Raw genomic sequence first — 16,601 nt, 5'->3', positions numbered from 1 at the left:
ATTCAAAGTTAAGGTGTGTTGTGATCTAACATGTTGAATGAGTATTTCAGGAAAAGTCCTAACTGCGGTTAGGCAGGTGAAAAACCCTAGGGGGTGGTAACCCTAGGTCCTAGGGGGTGGTAACCCTAGGTGGAGAAAAGTCCTAGCTGCGGTTAGGCAAAGGGAAAAACCCTAGGGGGTGGTAACCCTAGGTCATAGGGGGTGGTAACCCTATGCGGAAAGTCTTGGCAGGTCGATGGCTTCAGGCAAAAGTCCTAGGGGGTGGTAACCCTAGGTGGAAAGTCCTGGTGTCGCGAACCAGGTGAAAGTCTGGACTAGCCGGGAAGCGGATGTCCAGCAGAAAGTCCGAAAGCGTCGAGTGCTGAGCAAAAGTCCAGTCGATCTGGAGGATCGCACTGGCAGCAGGTAAATCTCCTGAGTGGAGTAGGTGAGGACGCGTTCCCTGTAGAGGGAACAGTAGGCGTCGGGTCGACCTAGGGTTTCCGGTCGAAAATCCAAAGTCAGACCCGGACAGTTCGAATGTTGTCAAAACTTTCATTATTATCATTCATTATGTTTCTGTGCTAACTTTGTTTTGCAGGGTATGTGTTTGGGACTAACACATTTTGCAGGAACAAAGGAGCAAGTTACAACTCGGATGAACAGTGTCCGAGGCGCCTCCATGGAGCTTGGAGGCGCCTCGGGTGCGAACCAGGAAAAGCCAGCGCAGAAGGTTGGAGGCGCCTTAGATGGAGTTCAAGGCGCCTTAAGTCGAAGGTTGAAGGCCCCTTGGGTAGGCTGAAGGCGCCTTGAACTGGATGAAGTTCGACCAAGTCTGTGCTGATCTCCGCGGGTGACTCGACCTGTTTAAGGCGCCTTGAAGGGCTTCAAGGCGCCTTGAACACCCTTTATAAGGGGTCTCGAGCAGCAGCACCAGAACAAGAAATACCAAGTGATCTTTCATCAACGTGCTGCTCCAAAAGACGTTCCAAAGTGCTGCTACAAGTGTCCGACGACCCGAAGCTTCAGATTTAACATCTCTTGTTGTCGGTATAATATTTATAGCTTTTATTTGTACTCATAAGTGTAATCTTTTAACGAGCTTATAGTTGTTGCCCACCGGAAGCGATCAAGGATCGCGGGCCTTCGAGTAGGAGTCGCCTTAGGCTCCGAACGAAGTAAAATCTCTCGTGTCTCTCTGTGTGTATTTGTTCTTTATTCCGCTGCGTGTTTTTAAACTCTGATAGTTCTTCGATTTAACCGAACGATTTAGCCACGAGTGCTATTCACCCCCCCCTCTAGCACGTCTCGATCCAACAGTAATTGACGTCCAAAATTCATTCCATCTAATCTCATCATCAAATCCACGGGCACCACCAATGGGTAAAGCAAAATAATTATTAAAATCACTAAAAGTCCACCAAACTTCTTTATTCATCATCCTAAAAGTTATGAGCCTTACGTAGTCATCCTCAAAATGAAAATTTAACATCAATCGAGCTCAAAAATTCAAGGACTAGGCGGGGGTAAGTCGGTGAATGAGCGTACATAATATCATTCCGGTTTAAAGAACTAATCATCCAATTTACGTCATCCATAATTCCTAACATATCCAAAGTGGTGGGATCCATATATCTAGTGCATATAATTTTTCTAGCGACAAGGATATCATATCTAGCTTTATGTTCATGATTTCTAAAAATAATATTAAACTCGTTTTTATTATCTTCGTCGCGTGCCACCCTTTTTCCTTTGCCTTTTGAAGAAGAAGTCTTCCCTTTTCCTTTGTCGCCTACCGACACATCTCCTTTGCTAGATCCACCGCTTCCTCGACGAAATCTCTTCAATATTTGCAACATAATGTGCAAGACTTTGAGGAATTACTTATGGAGATGGATCTTGAGGATGGAAGAGGAGGAGAAGGAAGAAAAATAGGGGAGTTGCTTCTCTCTTTCGGGATTTGTGGCTTGAAGAAGTGTTAGATCTAGATGTAGATCTAAGTAAAGATGAACTCTAGAGGTGGGGATTAGGGTTTGATGAGGTGTAGTGGGGAGGAGAAGACTTTTGGGAGAGAAGGAGATTAGGGATTTTTAGAGGGGTGGGCGGCGCACATGGGTAGGGGCACGACCGTGTCTAATAGACACGGTTGGGTAGGTAGGTTTTTCTGCACGACCATGCCAATTGGCACGACCCCCTCTCTTCTCCCTTCGGCCAAAGTCGTATGGCCGTGTCAATTTGCACGACCCGTGCCTTCTTCTTCTCTGCATTGATCGCACGGTCGTGCCAATTGGCACGACCAGTGTATCTTTCTCCACTGGTTCTCTTGCACGGCCATGCCAATTGGCACAGCTGGTGTCTTTCTCTTCTCTACACAGGCCACACGGTCGTGCAAGGTTACACGACCCGTGGCCTTTGTCCCTCTGTCAGCTTCGCACGGTCATGTGGGGTCACACGGTCAACTCCTTTAAGCGCACGGTGACTAGCCTTTCGCCATTTTGGTTCCTATGACGCCTCCATGCCCATGAAACGCTCACGGTCAACTCGTGGAGGCTATGCACATCCTAAAAACGAATACCCAAAAATAAAGAAATAATAAAAGTACTCTACTTGAACTTACTAGAGAAATAAAACGACAAACGGGATTATGAACTAAAATGAAAACCCCTTGGGTTGCCTCCCAAGAAGCGCTTGTTTTAGGTCTTTAGCTCGACTCCATTTCAGTTAGTGTGGACTAAACCCATGGAAGCACGGCTCTCCTCCTAGGGTTAATGCTCCAGTCTGCACTTTTAGTTTCGCTCGTGTAGGACAAATGTACCTCTTATTGCTCGCTGGAGGGGACCTCTCATGGAAACTGCACTCCTCGACTTTGTGTATGTTCATCTTGCTAGAATTTCCTTGAGAAGAGGGGTCGCTGATAGAAGAATCAGATAAATCAAATTCAATCCTTTCTTTGTCGATCTCCAAGGATAACTTGTGACTTTTCACATCAATGAGGGCTCCAACTGTGGCAAGGAATGGTCTTCCAAGGATGATCGGTATCTTGGGATCCTCCTCCATATCCAGGATAATGAAATCTGTGGGGATGATGCATCCGCCTACTTCTACTGGCACGTCTTCCACTATTTCCATTAGGTATCTACATGAATGGTCAGCTAATTGCAATGTCATAGTAGTCAGTTTAATGTTCTGAAGTCTCAGCTTCTTACATAACGAGTACAGAAGTAGGCTAACGCTGGCTCCCAAGTCACAAAAAGCTTTCTGTATAAGTTCAGACCCAATTTTACAAGGTAAGGAAAAACTCCTTGGATCCTGAAGTTTCAATGGAATCTTTGCCATAAGTAGAGCGCTGTAATTTTTTATTAATGCTACGGTCTCGAATTCGTCCTTCTGCCTCCTGTTAGATAAAATACCCTTTAAGAATTTTGTGAACTTTGGCATCTGATGCAGTGCATCTATCAGTGGTACTTTTACGCAAATTTCCTTAATCTTCTTCAGGAATCGGTTGAACTCTTCATCCTTTTGGGATGTTATTAGTTTCTGAGGAGAAAGGAATTGTCTGACTTCGTGGGGGGAATTTGAAGAGTTCCTTCAACTTTCTAAGTGATCTCCTCTCTATCCCTGTTCTGGATCTGATTGGGCATTAGGGGAGAGGGCTCTTCCTCTGAGTCAGGTCCTTTTTAAGTAGTGGTCTGGGGGTCTCCCAAAGTTCTTCCGCTCCTCAACTCGATTCGGTTGTAGTGTTCCACTGTGTTTATATCGGGTTTTCTTGGAAATGTTCCCTGTGCCCTTGAGAAAGACTGGACTATCTGGGCTATCTGGCTGTCTTGCATCTTCTGATATTTTTCTTAATTTTCCAATCTTTGAGTCAATTGCTTAATCTCATTCTTCATCTCTTTTTGCTCTGAGAGAGTGTCTTCGAGCATCTTTTCAATTCTGGACAGTTGTGAAGGTTGCTGTTGTTGATATGTCTGTTGTCCAGATGGGTAGCTCTATTGCCCAGGTTGATAGCTTTGTTTTGCTAGCCCTTGGGCCTGATTATTCTAATATGAGAAATTTGGATGATTCCTCCATCCAAGGTTGTATGTATTGGAGTACGGATTGTTTTGCTTCTGGTTGTAACTGACTATCGCATCGCATTGCTCAAGTTGGTTTATCTGTGCTTGTATTGGCCCTAGGGGCAAGTATCTTGAGCATAATCTGTACTTCCGCAAGTTTTGCAAACATAAACTATTGCATTGGTCATGTTGTTTCCCATGGCCTCAAGCTTCTTGGTCAGAGTGTCCAGCTTTACAGACATGAGTGTGACTGCATCTACATCGAATTTTCCTGACGCTTTTATTGGTTCCCTGAGAAAGAACTACCAGTTCTTTCGGTTGCCCACTGATGGTGGTTCTGTGTCACATTCTCTATGGTCTCTTTAGCTTCATCAAGGCTCTTGTTCATTAATGCTCCTCCTGCTGTAGAATCGAGGGATACCTTCGTGTGATAGTTGATTCCATTGTAGAATGTGTGTAGAACTAACCATTTCTCAAGGTCATGATGGGGGCACTGTCTCAGCATACTTTTGAATCTGTCCCAGGCTTCAAATAATGATTCTGATTCTATCTGTTTGAAGCTTGTGATCAAATTCCTCATGTGGACAGTTTTACTTGGCGGGTAGAATTTGTCCAGAAATTTTTTCCACACTGCTCCCAAGACGTTATGTTGTTTGTTGGAAGAGAATTTAGCCACTGCTTGGCTCTGTCTTTTAGGGAGAATCCAAAAAGAAGTAATCTGCCTGATTCTGGAGGGACCCCATTCACTTTCATAGTACTGCAAATCTCGTAGAAAAGCTCTAAGTGATGGTTGGATCGTCGTGCGATCCTCCTCCGAATTAATTCTGCTGAACCATGTGGATCACTGCAAGCTTGATTTCAAAATTCTTGGCTTCGATTGGCAGTCAAGTGATGCTAGACCAAACCCCTCGTGCATAAGATGCTGCATAATCCTTCAATAGTTTTTCAGTCATCTCTGAAAATTCTTGTGCTGCTTGAAATGCTTTTTGTAAGTTTCTTCTTCTCAAGAAAGTCCTATCGATCTCTGGATCGAACGGTAGAAGTTGTCCTGAAAGATTAGCTCTTCGTATGCAAAAATAAGATATGAAATATAGTAAAGAAAAGAGTGAAATAATATTATTTTTTTAGGCGTTTTAATAAAAAAGCAGAAAATAAAGAAAAATAAAAATAAAATTATTTATCTCTAAAATGAAGAATATTAGAAAAAGGAAAGATAAAGGGAAAAAACTAAGTCTAATCTAATCTAATATGATATTCGATAATGTTATAGACGCAATTCTCGGCAACGGCGCCAAAAACTTGTTACGTTTCTACAAGTGTACGGATTCGTCGTCAGTAATAAAGATTATCGATCACACGAGAACTGGTTATAAGCACTAGTGATGGTTCACTTAGGATTAGCTAAACTACCGATGGTTGTAAGTTATCTAAAGAAAAGAGATTGGGAAGCAGAAACGAGAACTAGTGAAAAGAGAGTAATTAACTTGGTTTATGAAGAGTTTTAGGAGTTCGGTTTCATTGTGGTGGTATTGATGTATCACATTTTATTCTTTACTCATTGTCCATCAACATGCATTCGCTGGAAGCTAAAGCATCTATCCTTAAGTACCAAATAGAAAAGATCCCTATGAAATCCTGTTACGGTTAACCCTTGTCACTAGGACGCCTCGGTAGATCACAAGAACACAACTCTAATGGGTGTCATTAAGGATAGAAATAAGGAGTTTAGTTTGGTCTTTTACTTCCTTGTGGAGAAGTTGCCTCTCCTTTCAAGGAAGTACCCTAGATGTCCGTGAACAGGTTACCCCTGTCACTAGAACCCCTCGGGTGTACGATCTAAGATACTATCTCTACGAGATTAGCAATTCCTACACAATCAATTAATACGCAACAAACATGCATAATAGTTGAAACAAAACAAGTTAAATCATCTAATGAATAGAGGCATAAATATGAGTCTTACATCAAAATCAATCCACAACTGCTCTCTTATCCTAGAACAAGGAATCTACTCCATGGGCTCCGGAGAAAAACCCAAAGACATAGTGTAATTAAGTATACAATTCTCGAACACGAAGAGAGGAAGAGAAAAGAATGCTTATCCAACGACGACGAGTGATCTTCAGATCCAATCCTTTACTTCTGGAGTTGATGTGGTAATGAAGGATCGCTGAACGGAGGTCCTGGATGGCGTGGAATGGCACCAAGGTGATTCTCCCTTTGATGGCTCGCTCCCCCTCGGGAGGAAGGGTTAAAACCCTTCTTATAGGCTAAGGCACGATGCCGCACTGCACGCCCATGCCAATATGGCATGGCCGTGTCTTCTTTTGTCTCTGGTCGTGCTGCACGGTCGTGCCAATTGGTATGACCATGTGAATCTGGGGCTCGGCTCCTGGGACACGGCCATGCACTGCTTGGTTGTGGTCGTGGGGGGCACGACCGTGCAGGATTGCACGGCCATGCAAAGATATGTCTCTGGTTGGCCGCACGACCGTGCAAGAGTTGCACGACCATGCACTTCTCTTCTGTTGTTTGGCCACACGGTCGTGTGAGGTTGCACGGTCGTGTTCTCTACCTCGTTCTGGTGTGTCGAGAATCGCTGTTTTTGCTCTGAAAGTTGTCCCTATCAACACAAAATCAAACAAAGAGAAGATATCCAAACAAAAGAGTATTTATGATGAGTATATGATAAAAGAGACGATCATGCAAAGAATATATATGCATAAAGCAAGTGAATGTGCATTAAAACATGTAAAAATGATCATAATATTTACGCACATCATTACTCAGGATGGATTGTATCTCTTCTTGCTCATCTATCAATCAGGACATGGGTATATCTTGCACAATTTGTACTTTAGTTCCTTGAGTTCTTTGGGTCTTATGCAAATCTATCTTGACCATCTCCTCATAACACTTTCTGGTTGTCTCTTAGTCTTGTTTGACTTTGCCGACTTGATTACCTAGGGAGAACTTCATCTTTTGATGGAAGGTGGAGACCACAGCTTGTAGCTTGAAATGAACTCAAGGTCGTTCGTCTTAAGATGACATTATATGTAGAGGATGTATCAACTATTGTGAATAAGGTGTGTCATGATTGTAGCAGGGGCTCTATTCCCAAAGATATTGCGAGGATGATTTTGACTGAACAACTATACTTCACGTTCAATGAATCAAAACAGGGAGTAACAATGGGTCGAAGCTCTTCTCTATCTATTTGCATTTGATTAAGAGACTTCTTAAAGATGATATTAACTGAACTGCATGTATCAACTAAAACCCTGAACATATTATAGTTAGTTACGGTCATACAAATTACTGAGGTATCTTTATGAGAGGCCTCCACTTCCTCTAAATCTCGAGGCACAAAGCTTATTTGAGTGCCTTCTTCTTGTCCTCTTTTGGTGCTGACGCTATAGCTCTTGAGCCGCCGACCATGGATATTGTTTGCCAGATTTGAATCTCCATCTGTTGAGCATCCAAAGATCATATGGATATCCCTTTGAGGGTCATTATCTTTGATTTCGTCTCAACAGGCCTCTTGGTGGATCGAGATGTCTCTCGGGATCTATTAGGTGGAGAACAGACTAGCCGATCTGGCTGTCGGGGAGTGTTATCTCGCCGATCGACCCTAGAAGGAGAGCACAAAGAAAGATCGGGGGATGAATGACTACTCGAAGGCCAAGTGGTTTGGAGAAGAGAGCTTCTGTTCAACGAACACTGCTCAACAACTTGGCGGAGTTCTCTAGTGTATTGGTGGCATTCTTAGGTAGAATGACCTCTCGACTTATGAAAAGTGCAAAAATGACCCATCTTCTTAGGGAGCCATTGACCTGACTCCCCAGTCGGCATCAAAGTGGCTTTTATTGCCTACACTTTCTCTCCCTCTCAAGTCAATGCCTACTGATGGCCTGGGTGTGACTCTATTTTGCAAGGGTGGTGGACTAAGTGATTGCAAGGGTCAGAGCACTAACCTCTTTTCTTCTAACGAATTGGGCCTCATCCACATTAACATACTTAACTGCTTGACTCAACAAGTTGCCAAAATCTATCAAGGGATTCTTCACCAAGGATCGAAAGAAATTCTCTTCCACCAGCTCCTGAGAGAAGACGCTCACCAATACTTCGGGAGTGGCAAAAGGGGCATCCAGAGAGACCCAACTAAACTGCTGAATATACTCCTTCAAGGTCTCTCGGGGCTTCTATTTTAGGAAAGATGAATTGAGTGGAGTTTTATGGTACCTTTTGCTACTGGTGAACTGATGTAAGAAGATGATCTTGAAATCTTTGAAAGACAAGATGGAAGAGGTTAGGAGTAGGCTAAATCATCGCTCAGCCGAGTAGGAAAGCATCGTCATGAAAACCTGACACTTTATACCATCAGTATACTAATGCAACAAGACTGTGTTTTCGAATCGGCACAAGCGATCTTCTATGTCTGATTCTCCTATGTATTCCCTAAATTGCGATAGTAAAAAATGACGAGTCAATTCATCTTCAAGGATGCAATTGGAAAATGGAATGCCTCTGGAGTCCTTCGTTCTATTAGTGGAAGACCCTTTATCTTGTAAAAGGTCTCGAGGAGGTGTTTTTCTTGCTAAAGATTTTAGGGACCGCTTGCATCTGACTAACGTTCCAGCAGTAGTCGAGATTGGAGCCTGAGCCATTTCAGTCGGTCATAGCGACCTCCAGTATGGCACTTGAGGTAACTCAATTGATGTAGAAGACATCTTTAAAGACGAAGGGTTTACAACTTGCTGCTTCTACAATACCACCTATACTATAGCCGCAACAAGCTTGTTGAAATCCTCATGTGTCATGGTGAGGGTGGCGGGTTTTTCAGTTTCATCCATCTTAACGTCTCAATATAGGATCTTAACTCAGTGTTCCCATATACGAAGTTAATTTGTTCCTACTTGAGACCTTCGAAGTTGATGATGTTGTCGGACACCAAAGGAGTTGGACCGTCAGGATGGCCTACAAGACTCGAGAGAGAGAGGAAGAGGAAGAAAGAGGAATAGAGGTTAAGGGTGTCTTGACTTAGCTATTCCGACACTCAAATTAGTCTTTGACAAAAGAGATGGAAAAGAAGAATTGTAAAAAGAAGATGTTAGTGGTGGTTTGTGAGTGGTTAAGTGTGTGTTCCTTTACTTGGGGGAGCATGCTCCATTTATAAATCACAGAAGGACATGGGATGTCATATTTGGTAGGGAAAGTGTCACATCATCATACCTCCGAGGTTATGTCATCCACCTGCATTATAGAAGATCGTGTAGGGTTATGCTATATCGATCATGTCATTCCACGTGCTCTGACAATCTACGTGTTGCTCCACGTGTTATCCCATGTGCTATGTTAATCCACGTGTTGTGCTAACCCTTGTGTTATCCCACGTGCTATTAACCAACTCGTGTAGTTGGGCCGAAGGGAAAGATGTCAGATTGATAGAGCCAAGAGGAGATAAGCAAGAGTGTTCGGTCGGTGGGGCCGAGAGGAGATGAGTAAGACTTGGTTTGGTGAGGACGCGTGGACATTAGCAAGTGTTGGGTCGGTGGCGCTAAGTAGAGATGAGCAGAGTGTCGGGTCGGTGAGATCGAGCAGAGATGAGTAGGTCATCGGGTCAGCGAGGTCGAGTGGAGATGAGTGAAACATCGGATCAGCGGGGTCGAGCGGGGGATGAGTAGAGTGTCAGGTCGACAAGGCAAGAGAAATGATGAATCTTCTTGTCTCAGATAGGTTATAGGTTAAGCTGAATGAAGAAGTTTCTCGTCTTTCATTAACCGAGTTGAATGATGTATCCTCTCATTTTAGGTTAGATGATTTTGTTGACCTATTTTGATTTTAACCTCCATCTCAATATGACTATTAGTAAGCATGAAGGCTTCTAATACTTTCCTTATCAACCAGCTTGAAGCCTTGAACAGTTGTTCACGGCTATTAACAGTAGCCGCTGCATTGTCTTTATGAATTGATTACTACTCTCACGGCTATTAACAGTACATGCTAGATATCTTACAAACGTCGAACTTTGCAAATTTGAGGAAAAGTTTTGGTCATGGTTTCATTCTTGCATGCATTCTGCAAATGACATACCAACCTGGTCCCAAGAAAGCATCTCTAGGAATCAATCCCCGTAGTGCTCACCACGTACTCCCTTCCTAATCTTTTCTATTTTATATTCGAGGCCTAGCGTTGCATTTTATAGATGTTATAGGTCTACGTATGTTTTTCTTACATGAATGAAGATGAGCACCAGGAATAGCGGAAAAAAAGACTAGCAGATATATACACAAATATCGTCAAATACATCCTGATGATCAGTGGTGCGCTAATTCAAGGTAAGCAATATGATGAAATCCAAGCGTACAAGGACAGATTCTGCCTGCTCAAAAACTCTAAATTTTTTCTCATTCTGACGCTTCCATGTACTTTAACACCAGGATTGACGGGGAGAGAGAGAGAGTGAGGAATAAGCATGCATTTTTCGATGGATAGATCGGATATCTTTCTTATACAGAATCATCCTGATCTAATGAAGGGGCATTGTTTAACTGAATAGAACGCTGGTGACGGAGAAGATTAATGGTTCTTCTTGCGCAAACCGTGTTAACAAGGACATCATCTAAAGTCAGAAATGGAGGAAAAAAAAGGGGGAATTAAGTTTACATGTTGGAAAAGACGTGGAAGTCAATGGTTCTCGTTGTCATTCTTTGAGTCGTCCTATAAATTGGTTCTACATTTTAATTCAACCTTGGTGGCTCACCAACCGTAGAAATCACTCATCTGGAAATTAGGCACGCTTCTAAATTACAATTCTAGGTGAGCAGGTAACATCCCTGCAGACTAAACTAATGAGTAGGAGGCTTCACGCGGATTCGCGTGAAGTCGCCTTCGTTTAGGTTGGTTCAATTTACAGGTAAGGCTCTTGCTTATCTTATGTAATCAATCTTTGTGACTTATTATTATTTTTCGTATTTTGATGGAAAATAAGTAACATTTATTGACTTTGTTTCTTTCTTGTGAATGATGATTGTAAGGAGAATAAAGGCATGAACTTTGCTGTGGCCCAAAATCGGCAACAACAATAGCAGGGGCCACTGGTGCTGTAGCAGTAGGGGAGAAGTACGGACTTTTTCCTTATCATTTTGCTTTCTATTCCGTTTCTTTTCTTCTCAATTCCAAACTATATTTTCCACTTCATTTTGCAACCGAGGCAGCTTGTTCTTGTTTGGAGTTCGATGGCAATAGATAAAGTGAGTTTACTGAGGTTGATCGGGTACTAAAGGCCGTGTCTTTTTACTGATCTTTGAGGTTAATTTTTGCAGTACTTTATTCTCGAAGAACGCTTCAATCAATCACGGACAGATAAGATATGGTTCTTCATGTCATGTCGTGCAAGAGATTGGAGACTGATGCCAGCTCAACGCACAACATTACAATAGCAGTGTTAATTTCAAGCGGACCTTTTGTGTGATTCCCAAAGTGTTCCTCCTGTGCTCCAGTTTCGACGCCTCTGTCCTTATTATTAAAGGAACACCATTCTCCGTCTCTCCCTCTCTCTCCCCCTCCATCTCGCTCACTTGCGTTACAACTCAAGATTTTTCCCCCTGGCGGCAGGCTCTGACGGAGGTCACAGTGGGGTGAGGAGCGGAGGGAGAGGAGTTTGGGCCTCCAATGGGCAAGATTTGAGTTCTGGAAGGAGAGCCTGAGAGGCGGGCGAGCCGTGTTGTATTTCCTTTTTCCCATCGGTTTATTAGGTGGAGGCGTGCTTGATGCGGTTCATTTCGATGGATCCTTTTCCTAGTAGGGCCTCGGTTCGTGCCGTGACGCAGTAGCCCTCCGGCGCATAAAGGCGGCGCATTTGCTATTCTCCTGCTTGTTTTTCTGTGAGTTCTTTCTGCCGACGAGGTTTCGGCATCTGGTTTCAGTTCCCGACGTCATTCTGCCCTAAGAATCTTAGATCTCCACCCGCGGACCTTGCAAAACTCTTCCTTTTTGTTCTTTTGGCTAATTCTCTTCGTCTCGAATTGCATTTTGGGTGATTCTCTTCCTTATTTCTCGTAAGTTTCGAGACGCCTGGACCCATCTGGTTCTTCACTGGGCTTACGCTTACGCTCGTGGTTTTTGTATTAAAGAAAGCGTCTTTGATGCGGCTTCTGTGTTTTCTTCTTATAGAGGACGAGAGAGATGGCCAGTGGTCAGGGAAGAGAGGCCGCCTTTTTGTTCGCCGACGAGGAACTAAGCGAGATGAGCGGGTTGAAGAAAGGCGCCGACTTCGTCGAAGTTTTGTGCGGGTGCACGAGCCACCGGTACGGGGACGCGGTTGGGCGGCTTAGGGTTTTCGCCTCCGGCGATCTCGAGATCAGCTGCGAGTGCACTCCGGGATGCCAAGAAGGTGAGTTGGATGATTTGTTGCGTTTTTTTTTGACCGGTTTTGGTGCTCCATTCGTAAATGTTGGCAAGCTCGCAGATTAAGATAATGTCCTTCCCCATGAAAATGCTGGTTCTTGTTTCGAAAGAGGAAGATCCAGTTTTCATGAAACACGTTATTTGTTTCTGGACTGTGCTTGTTAACTCGAGATAAGTTCGTTCATGTACGCATGATTGTTATTTGCTACCCATGCAAGTTGTTCTTTATCTCGTTCGTATGGAGACTTAATTATATATCCTCGTCTGCATGCAGTGTTTATCTGTCCTTCTGGGATTTGTCATGTTACTTTTTGTGTCTACTTCAGTTGGTCTGTCTGGTTGAGTATTTGTCTGACTTCAGATCTATTATCTTAACATTTCGATCGCCATTCTCTGTGCTTCCTGGTTTCATGGTTTTTTGGATGACAATTAATACAACATGTGTTATCTAGCTAAAGTCTGTAGAAGACTCTCTCCTTGTCCTTTTTCAGTCGCATTTTCTTCTGCTGAACTCAGTCGAGGATAATGTTCATTTATGTTATTCTTTCTTTTCCATCATGTGAACTTTTTGGTCTTGCTTTGGTATGAAGTTTGCAGTATTAGTTTGTAACGACCTCTGTTCTTCAATATTCCATGACCATGGTGTTCAACGATTTTGTTGAAAGCAGTATAGCGTATCAGCTTGCAGCCATTTTCTAGTTATGTCGGTAGTGTATCCCAATGCATTCATGGCGATGTGCATTTAAACATTCCATAAGATAACTAAAGAATATATTGTACAGGAATTCCCGAAGTTAGATGCCTTTGCAATCCTTTCTTGAGGTAAGGATTAGGGGATACAGTACGAGGATAGTATCATAGAATGAATTAGATTACCAATGGATTGAAGCTTAATTGTTTTATTGAATTTACCAAATTTGCTTCTGAGTTCTTACCATTTTTCTTTTAAAACTTTCTCCAAATTTGCTCTTGTGTTAGTAAGACCCAAAAGACTTCTTGCTCATCTATTTACTTCAAATGAAGTAATTATTTGCCTTACAAAAGGGTTTTGTTTGAGTATGCTTTTATGCCAAAGCATTGAAGGAACATAAACATGCTAGCTGGTGGTTTTTGAATTCAATGCTTTCTAAATTACTACTTAGATTGTCCACTTTTATGTAACATGGATGATTCACACAGTAAAAGTTGCCTAGCTATCAATGTAACTTTAATAAACTCAATCGTAATGGACATAGTTTATTCGTCTCAAGTAATGTGGCTAATGAAATCTTCAATCAACAATTTCCACTTTATGCTGTTCTTGCAACAACTGGTACTAGTTATCTTCTTTCTGATTGTCAGATAAATTGACACCAGCTGCTTTTGAGAAGCATTCTGGTAGAGAGACTGCAAAGAAATGGAAAAGCAATGTGTGGATCATAGTCAAAGGAGACAAGGTTCCACTTTCAAGAACAGTGTTGCTTAAATACTACAACCAGGCATCAAAAAGTGCTAATGGTTCACATAAAGGTTCCAATGGACGGCTGTCTCACCGTGATGAATTCATTTGTTGTAAAAGATGTGAGAAGGAACGTAGGTTTCGTTTGCGTAATAAAGAAGAATGCCGCAGCTATCACGATGCCATGAGAAATACAAATTGGGAATGCTCTAACTTTGCATTTGACAGGTAAGAATCTTATGCTGTTTGCAAGTAGTTACTTCCTCATCCACTCAATTATTAACAACCATACAGAGTCAGACTGTTTAAAGGTGACACTTAAAGAATCATTGCATTAAAAGCTAGCTATGAATGTTAATTTGACCAAAACAACTAACTTATTAATGGTTATTATGAAGCCAATTTCAAGATACTTGATTTTTTCCTCCAAAATGAAATTTCAAAGACAGATTGTTGGTTTTCTGACTTGATATGGCCTCTATAGGACATTCAATTCTGTAGGTACCTATAGATCATTTTTTTTTTACAAACTTCATAATTTTCTGATTTCATATGGCCTCTATGGTTCTTACTCTTGAGGTGAAAATACAGAGGCAAGAAGACATCTGATCTCCATTATATGTTTGTATCAATCAAACTTGTTACCCTACTTGTTTTTTTCTAAAGAACTTTAGCCGCTTGTGATGCACCTAGAAGGTACAAATTGCTTGATATTATTATCTGGTGATAGTTTAATTTGTGAAAATCAAGATTTCAAATATGATATCCAGAATTCAGTACACGAGGCAAGGGCTCAAGTATCCATATGATTTGATAAGATGTTTGTTTGAAAAGAAAAATATATATATATAGAATTTGGTTGACTGATAAGTGAATGTATCAGATCTCAGTTAGCAGAGGTATCCAACATTCCAAATGCCAAATGTTTTTGAAGAATACATGCATTTCACAGTTAATATTTACAGAATATGTAGGTTAGTAATTTGAACTGCTAGGCTTGGAATGTGCCAATCAGAGAGCTTGTGACATTTCATTGCACAAGAGGTTTTGAATTTTATATTAAATGGCATTTATCTATGTGTGTTACTATATAGAACTAAAATTTGTTGTAAGTATCTGGGTTCTTTAGATCTGTTTGAATGTTAGCACGCATGCACTCATACATGTACCAACTCAATTTGATTAATACTTCCAATATGATACAACCAATTTCTCATGTCCTCGTCATCTTCATCTAGAAGTCATGTTGGTCTCAACTATTTGGATTCGGCTATATTCAGATATAGCTATATGAATGCTTCTTTGCCATTGAGCTCTATGCACTATGTCAATACTAATGATGATGATGCAAGGCTAAATCGTCGAGAACAGATCCTCTGGACCACAATATTGATTGGTTGATTTACATGAATCCCACCTGCTATACAGGTGGGGTCCATTCAAATCAACTAATAAACTTTGTGGTCCATCCTCTAGTCCGCGAAGACCCTGCTTGTAAATCGTCATTGTTGTCATGCAAATCATGTTTGTCCATGTTACAAATCACTTTTCTTTGGCTGTCATTTATTTTGGCATTGGGTTATTCTTCAAAGATGAGTAGCTTCAACACATTGTTCTTTCTCTGTTTCCGTGTGCATTTATATCCTTTATAACGTTTGCCATATTTGTGAAGTTCTTGTGACCTGATGAACTTAGTATAGGCATTGTTATGTTTTCTGGATTCTTATACCACATTATCTCTTGCACCAGGATCACCTGTGAAGACGAAGAGGAGCGAGCGAGTCGCAAAGTCCTAAGGGGATGTTCGCGCTCTCCCTCATGCAAGGGGTGTACTACATGCGTGTGTTTCGGGTGTGACATTTGTCGTTTCTCTGATTGCAGTTGCCAGACCTGTCTTGATTTCACTAGCAATTCCACAAGCTAAAGTTGGCTCCACAAACTCTTATTTATTAACCGTTTCACCATCAATAGGTTAATTGTCTCCATTGTTCTTCCAGACTGGATTTGGCAGAGGCAGATCTCCCTTTTTCCCCCCTTTAATGATCAACCAGATTTCATGACTGCTAAGAGATTTGCCAAACGTGAATTTTCTTTTATATTTATATATATAATATTTACTTTTTTCATGCTATGGACGATGTATGGAACATTGCCAAAGGGATCTGTATTATTTGGTACATTTTTTACAAGGTCTCTTCGTTCTTGATTATTCAGATATTATTCGCATGTGTGTTATTTGGTACCCTTTGCTTCCTTTATTAAAAAATAAATTATCAGAAAGGGAGATTTGCACAATGGTAGAGTTGTTATTATATGATTTAATAATTACGAGTTTGAGTTTACCAATTGATTACGATGGTTTGTCTTTGATTATGTTCTCTGACAGATGACATGAACGTCTTCTTGTTAGATGAAATGAATTAGGTCTGCTACCAACCAATTAGTCAGTGTAACCCCTACAGTAATTAATTGTGGAAAATGATAATTAAATAGTGGATTAATCTGTAGAGAATCATGCACAAGCTAATAGTTATGACTTAATTAAGATGCTGTGGCTCCTAGTGCTATCGAATTTAAGCTTTTGTAGTTGTTGAAGTTTGTTCCATCAACTTATATTCAAAATAATATTAATATAAATATTTGAAATATTTTTTTTATCTTTGTATAAAATTTCAATTTCTTATTATATAATTAATCATTTTCCAAAATCCAACACACAT

General features: G+C 41.4%; 1 protein-coding gene and 1 non-coding gene across 4 annotated transcripts; both read left to right on the top strand.

The window, feature by feature from the left end:
* The first annotated feature begins 4,510 nt into the window (after window positions 1-4,510).
* LOC122030648 lies at window positions 4,511-4,616 on the top strand. The gene has a single exon (XR_006125518.1). It is a non-coding gene; the product is annotated as a small nucleolar RNA R71 (small nucleolar RNA).
* Window positions 4,617-11,071: 6,455 nt separating this feature from the next.
* LOC122029594 (protein ULTRAPETALA 1-like) lies at window positions 11,072-16,096 on the top strand. Of its 3 annotated transcripts, none has more exons than XM_042588650.1 (5): window positions 11,160-11,287; window positions 11,360-11,920; window positions 12,210-12,429; window positions 13,785-14,109; window positions 15,631-16,096. In XM_042588650.1, exons 3-5 carry the CDS (start codon window positions 12,222-12,224, stop codon window positions 15,803-15,805), a joined length of 708 nt encoding a protein of 235 aa, XP_042444584.1. In that variant the 5' UTR covers window positions 11,160-11,287; window positions 11,360-11,920; window positions 12,210-12,221; the 3' UTR covers window positions 15,806-16,096. The 3 variants fall into 3 exon arrangements, with proteins under 3 accessions (XP_042444586.1, XP_042444584.1, XP_042444585.1); XM_042588651.1 differs by having other exon boundaries at window positions 11,252-11,287; window positions 11,360-12,094; XM_042588652.1 differs by lacking the exons at window positions 11,160-11,287; window positions 11,360-11,920 and adding an exon at window positions 11,072-11,156.
* Window positions 16,097-16,601: the final 505 nt, after the last annotated feature.

The sequence above is a fragment of the Zingiber officinale genome, chromosome 10B (genome assembly GCF_018446385.1).
Source record: "Zingiber officinale cultivar Zhangliang chromosome 10B, Zo_v1.1, whole genome shotgun sequence".
Classification (NCBI taxonomy): Eukaryota; Viridiplantae; Streptophyta; class Magnoliopsida; order Zingiberales; family Zingiberaceae; genus Zingiber; species Zingiber officinale.
This window is presented reverse-complemented; position numbering and strand designations above follow the sequence as displayed.